This window comes from Pipra filicauda, unplaced genomic scaffold, assembly GCF_003945595.2.
Source record: "Pipra filicauda isolate LSUMZ 115617 unplaced genomic scaffold, ASM394559v2 scaffold1559_size9778_pilon, whole genome shotgun sequence".
Taxonomy (NCBI): Eukaryota; Metazoa; Chordata; class Aves; order Passeriformes; family Pipridae; genus Pipra; species Pipra filicauda.
In genome coordinates this window covers 622-9,778 of record NW_024104050.1, presented here as the reverse complement: position 1 = coordinate 9,778, position 9,157 = coordinate 622, and the positions used below count along the sequence as shown (strand labels likewise).

The 9,157-nt window shown below is 68.7% G+C and overlaps 1 protein-coding gene across 1 annotated transcript; it reads left to right on the top strand.

Annotated features, from left to right (window-relative positions):
- Window positions 1-599: 599 nt before the first annotated feature.
- On the top strand, window positions 600-8,946 carry LOC113987201 (sialoadhesin-like; the record flags this gene model as incomplete). Its single annotated transcript, XM_039379088.1, has 9 exons — window positions 600-959; window positions 1,040-1,336; window positions 1,890-2,153; window positions 2,973-3,227; window positions 4,048-4,347; window positions 5,220-5,480; window positions 6,324-6,620; window positions 7,391-7,639; window positions 8,653-8,946. Coding segments are annotated over 9 exons (2,577 nt in total), but the record flags the coding sequence as incomplete, so codon positions are not given.
- Window positions 8,947-9,157: the final 211 nt, after the last annotated feature.

Here is a 9,157-nt window from a genome sequence, read left to right as displayed (position 1 = left end):
CCCTGGGATGGGGGGTGGGAGCCGTACACGGTGCCAGGGGATGGGCAGGATGTGACCCCGGGGTGGGGGGAGCGGGATCTGTGCACGGTGCCCAGGGGATGGGCAGGATGTGCCCCCCGGGGTGGGCTGGGATCCGTGCACGGTGCCCATGGGACGGGCAGAATTTTGGGAACTCCCGAGGCTTCTCCCGGCTCTCCCGCGGGACACGGCACAGCAGATGTTCCAGGGGGGATCCGTGTGCCCCCTCCTCCCGCCGGGCAGGGATGGGGTGCCAGGGGACATGAGAGAACAAGGGGCCGGGGGCAGTGGACTGAGGAAATCAGTTGTGAGGGGCCGGGGGGGGGGCAATTTTCCCCCTTTTCCTTGTTATTTAGGCTGTTCAAAGCCAGCCCCCCGGAAGATCCAGCTTTTCTCCATTATCTCCCCCTTCTCCCCCTCAAAATTTCCTCTTGGGGGGGTTTATCCCACCCCCACCCCCTCTCCCACCCCCCTGAGCCCCCCTGCCCGTCACCCCCTCAGCAGAGGTGCCGTGGCCCCGGTGGGTCCCAAGAGGGGAGCGGGGCCCCCCCAGCCCCCTGACCCCCCTTTCCCCGGCACAGCCCTCGGCTCGTGGGGGGTTTCCTACCCCCAGTCCGTGCGTGGCCTCGGGGGGTCCTGCGTGGTGGTGCCCTGCACCCTGAGCTACCCCGAGGACGTGGCGACCGCCCAGGGCATCGTGGCCATCTGGTACAAGGACTACGACGGCCCCCGGACCCCGGTGTTCCACTCGGCCGCCCCCCAGGAGGTGGACGCCCGGTTCAGGGGCCGCGCCCAGCTCCTGGGGGACCCCTCGGCCCGGAACTGCACCCTGCTGCTGCGGGGGGTCACCCCGGGGGACGGGGGGCCCTACAGGTTCCGCTTCGAGATCGTGGGCGGTGACCGGTGGTCGGCGGCGCGGGACGTGGTGCTGAGCGTGTCGGGTGGGTACGGCCCCCGGGACCCCCCCGCTCCCTTCCCGCCCGCCCCGCGGGCACATCCCACCCTCCGCTCTCCGTCCCAGAGGAGCCGGAGCCCCCGAGCGCCGCCGCCCCCCAGGACCTGAGGGAGGGGCAGAGCTCCAGCCTGGAGTGCTCCACGCCCTACGCCTGCCCCGGGGGGGACACCGTCCTGCGCTGGGAGGGACACGACCCCCGCGCCGCCACCCTGGCCGGCCGGCTGCAGCTGGACACCAGTGGGGTGGGCCAGCAGCTGACCCTCAGCACCTCCTTCTCCTGGAGGGACCACGGCAAGAAGCTGCTCTGCGAGGTCTCCCACGGCTCCGGGAAGGCGAGCACCGAGGTCGTGCTGCGGGTGAGACGTACGTGGGGCAGCTCGGTGTGGGGACGGGGGGCAGCTCGGTGAGGGGACAGGGGACATCTCACTGCGGGGATGGGGGCACCTCACTGTGGGGACAGGGGACACCTCGGTGAGGGGACAGGGGACACCTCGGTGAGGGGACAGGGGACACCTCACTGTGGGGACAGGGGGCACCTCACTGTGGGGACAGAGGGCAGCTCGGTGTGGGGACGAGGGGCACCTCTGCCACGCCCACGGCACCCAGGCCCCCCTCCCACCACCCACCCCCTTCCCCGCACTCCCTGCAGGAGCCAGAGCAGACCCCTCCCTCTCCTCCCCCCTCTGCTGCTCCCCCGTCTCTCCGTGGCCGTGTCACCCCACGGATGTCCCAGCTCCGTGGCACCTCCTGGCACCCACAGCCGTGCCCTCCCCGCTTTGCTGCCCACGTGGCAACTTTGCTTCCCTTCCAGCCCCCCTTTTCCCTGCACCAGGCCCCAAAAAGGGGCTGTGGCAGCGCCCTGTGGGTCCTGCCCACCCTCACCTCCCCCTGCCGTGTCCGTGTGTCCCCCCCGCAGACGCCCCCAAGGACGTCCAGGTGCGGGTCAGTCCCTCCTCGGGGAACATCCACGTGGGTGCCACGGTGGCCCTGAGCTGCGAGGTGGGCAGCAGCCACCCCCCCGTCTCGGGGTACCTCTGGTACAAGGACGGGGCCGCCGTGGGCAGCGAGAGGGTGCTGACCCTGCGGGGGGTGCGGCGGGAGGACCACGGGCGGTACCACTGCGAGGCCCTGAACGCCCTCGGGGCTGGCACAGCGCCCGCCACCACCCTCCACGTGTTCTGTGAGTGCCAGGGCAGCAGGGAGGGGGGAGAGGGGCTGAGTGTGCCCGGCCAGCCCGGACCAGGGTGGGCAGTGAGGTGCTAGTGCTGCTGGGGGAACAGGGGGGTCCCTGGAGTGTGAGGGCTCCGTCCTGCCAGCCCTGCACCCCTCACCTCGGGGATCCCAAAGGCACGGCCCTGCAGGGATTTCCAGCCCAGCACTGGGAAGGGGGTTGGCAGAGCTTGTGGGGATCCAGAGCCAGGGTGGTCTGGTTTGGGTGGAAAGAGACCCTAAAGATCCCCCAGTGCCACCCCCTGCCATGGGCAGGGACACCTTCCCCTAGCCCAGGTTGCCCCAAGCCCTGTCCAACCTGGCCTTGGACACTTCCAGGGATCCAGGGGCAGCCACAGCTTCTCTGGGCAACCTGTGCCAGGGCCTCCCCACCCTCCCAGGGGAGGAGGGTCCTCCACCAGATCCTGCAGCAAAGACAAGCCCCAGCCCTGCCTGTCCCTGTTGGAGTCCCACAGGGAGCATCTCCCCCCGGATGGGAGCAGGGGGGGTCATTCTGCTCCCCCCAACCCCCCGTGCAGACCCCGAGGGCTGCAGGACCCCACTGTCCCCCCCAGGAGTTTTGTCCCCGGCACTTTGCACTAAAAGCAGAAGGTGCCCCCCTGCCCAGCTGGGAAGGTGCTGGCGACAGGGGACAAACCCAAACGCCTCCCACCTCTGTCGTCACCCCTGGGGGGGGGGGGCAGAGGGGCTCTGGGATGTGGGGGTTGGGGGCGGGGGTGCCGCTCTCCTGCCCCCCGGGCCGTGCTGACCGTGCTCCCACCCCCCTCAGCCGCAGAGGTCTCGGCGAGCCCCGCGGCCGAGGTGCGGGAGGGGACGGCCACCACCCTGTCCTGCGACGTGCCGGGCCGGGAGGGGCAGGACCTCAACTACACGTGGTACAGGAACGGCGCGTGGCTGCAGGAGGGCACTGCCCACACCCTCCTCTTCCCCGCGGTGGCCGCGGGCGACGCCGGCTACTACTCGTGCAAGGTGGCAAACGGGCAGGGCAGCGACACGGCCCAGCCGCTCAGCCTCAGCGTGACCTGTGAGTGCCCCCCGCCCCTGCCGGGGCCGCCCGGCCCAGGGGCTCAGCAAACCCCCAAACCCTCGGCGAAGCCTCTTCCCAAGTGCCCCGGGGGCAGCTGGGAGGGGCGTTCAGCCCTCCCGCTCGAATCCGCCGTAAATCCCGCGATTCCCGGCCCTGAGCCGCGCGGGAAGGGGTTTGGGAGGGGAGTTCAGCCCCCCCGACTGAGTTTGGGGTAAATCCCGCGATTCCCGGCCGTGAGCCGCGCGGGAAGGGGTTTGGGAGGGGGGTTCAGCCCCCCCGACTGAGTTTGGGGTAAATCCCACAATTCCCGGCCGTGAGCCGCGTGGGAAGGGGTTTGGGAGGGGGGTTCAACCCCCCCCCCGACCGAGTCTGGGGTAAATCCCGTAATTCCCGGCCCTGAGCCGCGCGGGAAGGGGCTGTTTGGAGCATCTCCCGCTAATCTGTTCCAACCGTAAGCTGGGGGGAGTTACTGACGGAGGAGGGGGGGGATAAGAACAGCTCAGGAGGTTTTGCAAGTCAGGGGGAAAACAAAACAGCCCCGGGCTTGGCTTTGCCAGGTCTGGGGTAAAAATAACCCGGTGACGCAGGGGGGGAGCAGCTGGGGGTGGGGAGGGGACGTGTCCCACCCCCGGAGGTGTCCAAGGCCGCGTTGGACGGGGTTTGGGGCAGCCTGGGCCGGGGGAAGGTGGCCCTGCCCGTGGCAGGGGGTGGCACTGGCTGGGGTTTAAGGTCCCTCCCAACCCGAAGCAGTTTGGGATTCCACGTGTGGCCGCCCCACGGGGACCCCCCGAGCTCAACCCCCTCTCCCGTCCCGCAGATCCCCCCCGGACCCCCACCCTGACGCTCTTCCAGGAGACCCAGGGGGGCCGGCTGGTCATCGTCCGCTGTGCCGTGGACAGTCACCCTCCGGCCACCCTGGCCATCGACCGCGACGGCACCGTGCTGGCCACCAGCGGGCCACAGGTGGCCCCGCCCCAGAGGTTCGGGGTGGCCGCCTCCCGCAACGCCCTGCGGCTGGAAATCCGGGCTGCGGGGCCCCGGGACAGCGGGAAGTACCGCTGCACCGCCACCAACGCCCACGGCAGCGCCAGCGCCGCCAAGGACCTGCTCACCCGCGGTGAGGGACGGCGGTGGGGTTGAGCTCTGGGCGGGGATGAACCCCCGCGGCTGCTCCTCGGGGCTGGGGGCACCCCCTGGCACGGGGGGACATCGGTGCCTTGGGGTCCGTGTGGTGGCAGTGCCCTCCCCGCAGCCCTTCCCCTCCTCGGAGGGCTGGAGCAGCCGGTGGAGCTCGAGATGCTCCCGGGGGTTGTTTTCCAAAGCACCTCAAAATCAGGAGCAACTTTGTCCGAACTTTTCTGCTCCGTCGCTCCCCCCCCCCAGCCCTCGGAGGTGTTGGGGGGGTCTGGACACACGGGGGGGCCCCGCTCTGTCCCCTGAACCCCCAGTGTGGATGGTTTGGCGTGACAGAGGCAGCAGAGGGAGGGAAAAGCCCCCCAAAACCATGTCCAAGAGGAACGTCCCTCAGGATGCCAGAAAACCCCAAAATAGACCTCAAGGTCCAATCCCAGAGAAACCAACCCGGGTTTGGGTGTCCCTGAGGGGAGCTGGGCTCCGTTAGAAGTGGCCAAGATGCCACCGGCCCAACCTGTCACCTGCCAGAGGGCTGAGGGCACCGGGGCTGTCCCAGGAGCGGCTCGGGATGAACCGGGATGCCCTGGATGAACCTGGCACTTGGAGAGAGTTGGGCAGGGTCGGGAAAGGCCCCCCTTGCCTGGCAGAGCTCTGGGGTGATGTCCAGTGTCCCCAGGGAACACCACCCAGTGAAGGGCCCCAGATCCCACGGGCTCGGGAGCGAGAGGGGGCTGAGGGAAGCTGAGGGCGGTGGGGTTTAGCTGGATGGAGCCATGGGAAAGGTGAAGGTCTGCAGCAGGGATTTCCCTCCTCCCTCCCTCCCTCCCTCCCATCCCTCTCCCTCCCCTCCTGCAGGCGCAGAGCTCCTGATCCAGCCCTCGGCGGAGGTGCCGGAGGGGACCGCGGTCACCCTGACCTGCGTGGGGACGGGGGAGGCGGCGGGGGAGCCCCTCTACACGTGGTACCGGAACGGGCAGAGGCTGCGGGAGGGCCCGGCCCCGACCCTGAGCTTCCCCTCCGTGCGCGGGGACGACGCGGGCGCCTTCCAGTGCCGGGTGCGGGGCAGCAACGGCAGCGACAGCGGCGCGTCGGGGGCCGTCCCGCTCCGAGTGCTCTGTGAGTGCTGCGCCCGGGGCTGCCGGGGGGGCCTGGGGCTGGGCTGGGGGGTCCTGGGGCTGCCAGGGGGTCCTGGGGCTGGACTGGGGGGTCCTGGGGCTGCCAGAGGGTCCTGGGGCTGGACTGGGGTGTCCTGGGGCTACCAGGGGGTCCTGGGGCTGCCAGGGGGTCCTGGGGCTGGACTGGGGTGTCCTGGGGCTACCAGGGGTCCTGGGGCTGGGTGGGGGGTCCCGGGGCTGCCAGGGGGTCCCAGGGCTGCCAGGGGGTCCTGGGGCTGGACTGGGGGTTCCTGGGGCTGTGAGGGGGTCCTGGGGCTGGGCTGGGGGGTCCTGGGGCTGTGAGGGGGTCCTGGGGCTGAGCTGGGGGGTCCTGGGGCTACCAGGGGCTCCTGGGGCTGGGCTGGGGGGTCCTCCGCTGCTCCCGCCCCGGGGGTTCCCCCCTCACCACCGAACGCAGCCGAGGAGCCCTCGGGCAGGAACGTGGAGAGGATGGAAAATTCCCTCTGGCGGGCAAACCTCTGAATCTGGGGGAGGGGAAGTCTGGGGACATCCCGAATTCCCGACATTCAGAGAGTTTTAATAGCAATTAGTGTTTTAAGAACAGTAAACGATCGCGGAACCATGAATGTTCTGGGTGGGAAGGGATCTCAGATCCCCCCCAGTCCCACCCCGTGTCCTGGGCAGGGACCCCTTCGGCCACCCCAGGCTGCTCCAACCCCGTCCAGCCTGGATGCCCGGGAGCAGCTCACGTGGCACCGGGGAAGCAGCAACCCCTCGGGTTCTGGGGGTTCTCCCGACCCCGTGGATCCAGAATATTCTCCCCGGCGGTGCTTTCCCCCCGCAGACCCCCCGAGGCCGCCGGTGCTGAGCTCGTTCCTGCAGAGCCGGGGCGGGCGCCGGGGGATCCTCCAGTGCTCCGTGCAGAGCGACCCCGAGTCCAACCTGACCCTGCGCAGGGGGGACGCGCTGCTGGCCTGCACCGGGGGCTGCCCCCCGGCCCCCCGCGTCCGTGTGACCCCCTCCTACAACAGCCTGAGGGTGGAGATCCAGGACGTGGTGCTGGAGGACGAGGGCACCTACGTGTGCCAGGCTGGGAACGCGCGGGGCAGCGCCAGCGCCGCGCTGGAGTTCAGGGCTGACAGTGAGTGGGGACGAGGGACCGGGCACGGGAGGGAGGGCGGTGGAGGCCACACATCCCCACGGCATCTGGGAACGCCCTGGGAGAGGGGAGCCCGGGAAGGGAATGCCAGGGAAGGGGACGAGCCCGGGGGGTGGCGGCAGAAGGACGGGAGGAGCAGAAATGAGCCGCGTGCCCGTGAAATTCAGGGGTCCAACGGCTTCTGCCTCCAAAAACTGTCATGAACGGGACCTTTGGGGCAGGGGTGGAGGGTGAGTGGGTTTAAAGAGGGGGCTGTCAGCCCCTCCTGGTGGGTTTGGAGGCTCCCGTGGCCACAGCAATGGTTCCATCCTGGTGGGGATTGTTCCAGCCTCTGGTGGGGATTGTTCCAGCCCCTGGTGGGGATTGTTCCAGCCTCTGGTGGGGATTGTTCCAGCCCCTGGTGGGGATTGTTCCAGCCCCTGGTGGGGATTGTTCCAGCCCCTGGTGGGGGTTCCCTGCCTGTGTGTGACGGGGACACTGAACAAAACGTGGCCGAGGGAGTTCCCACGGGCCCCCTCCTGCAAGTACCCCATCCCTGGGCTGGTGGCACCCCACTGCCAGCTCAGAGCTGTCCCTGTCATGGCACTGCAGGAGCAGCTGGAATTTGCCCTCTGGAGTAGCCACAATGTCCCTCGGTGACATAACCCCCATAACCCCCTCGGTGCCATAACCCCCGTGGTGACACACCCCTGGGCTGGCTCTGGGGGGGTTGTTCACCCCAACGCTGATGCCAGGCGCCGTTTCCCCCCCAGCTGCCACCGTCACCGTGTCCCCCTCGTCCCACGTGCCGGAGGGCGACAGTGCCAACCTCACCTGCCACCTGAGCAGCGACTCCCCGGCCGTGCCCAACGTCACCTGGTACCACAACGGGCAGTGGGTGGCCGAGGGCAGCACGCTGGTGCTGGGGCGCGTGGCCAGCGCCCACTCGGGGCTGTACCGGTGCCAGGCCAGCACTGGCAGCGGCACCAGGAGCTCCCCGGCCGTGCTCCTGGATGTGCTGTGTACGTACGGGACCCCCCGGCACCCCCGGCCTGGCGGGGATGGGTGGGGGGGCCCTGGACATGGCACGACCTGTAGATCAGGGTGCCCAGGGGAGCTGGGGCTGCCCCGTCCCTGGGAGAGCCCCAGGCCGGGTTGAGTTGGAGCTGGAGCAGCCTGGGACAGTGGGAGGTGTCCCTGGGACAGTGGGAGGTGTCCCTGGGACAGTGGGAGGTGTCCCCGCCCATGGCAGGGGGTGGCACAGGGTGGGATTTAGGGGCCCTCCCAACCCAAGCCATTCCATGATCCCCTGAATGGACTTGTGTCCGGGAAGGAGTGCCCAGCTCGGCTCACACGTGTGGCAGTGCCCAGGCCCTGGGCAGAGCCCATGTGGGCACGTTTTGGGGTCTCTGGACACTGATCTGTGTCCTGGGATTCCTCCCGTGGGCCTCTGTCCCTCTGGGCCACTGTGTGCAGTGACTGTGCATCCCATAGAGCAGGAGTGTCCTCACCGGGGGTGTGGGGTGGGATCCCTTTTTCCCCTTTCCCCTTTACCTCTCCCTTTCCCCTTTATCTTTTCCTTTCCCCTTTAGCTTTTACCCTTTCCCATCTCTCCCTTTCCCCTTTCTCCTTCCTCTTTCCCTTCTCTGTCTTTTCCCCTTTTCCCCTTTTCCCTTCCCAAACCTTCCCAAACCTTCCCTTCCCAAACCTTCCCTTCCCAAACCTTTTCTTCCCTTCTCAAACCTTCCCTTCTCAAACTTTCCCTTCCCTTCCCAAACCTTCTCTTCCCTTCCCAAACCTTCCCAAACCTTCCCAAACCTTCCCAAACCTTCCCAAACCTTCCCAAACCTTCCCTTCCCAAACCTTCCCAAACCTTCCCAAACCTTCCCAAACCTTCCCAAACCTTCCCAAACCTTCCCAAACCTTCCCTTCCCAAACCTCCCCTTCCCTCCCCTCCCCTCCCTTCCCGAGGCAGTGGCTGCTGTCGGGTCTCTCTGTCCCGGGGGGGTCCCGGCTCAGCCCGTTCCCCCCGCAGACCCCCCCCGGGCCCCGCAGCTCCGGGCGTTCCTGGAGGCGGAGCGGGGCCGCCTGGCCGTGCTGGAGTGCTCGGTGGGCAGCAACCCTCCGGCCCGGCTGGCGCTGCTGCGGGGGCCGGACCCGGTGGCCACGGGCTCGGGGGGGAGCGGCCCCCGGGTGCGCGTCAGGGCCGCCCCCAACTCCCTGCGCGTGGAGATCCGGGAGGTGACGCCGGCGGACGACGGGACCTACCGGTGCTCGGCCAGCAACGCGCTCGGCACCGCCGAGACAGCGCTGTACCTGCGCGTGCAGGGTGAGCGCCGGGAACGGGAACTGGGTCTGCGCTCGCACCCGGGGCCATCAGGTCCCACCCAGGGCCAACAGATCCCACCCAGCACCATCAGATCTCACCCAGAACCATCAGATCCCACCCAACACCATCACATCCCACCCAGTGCCCCTAGATCCTACCCAGTGCCACCAGATCACACCCAGTGCTCCTAGATTCCACCCAGTGCCACCAG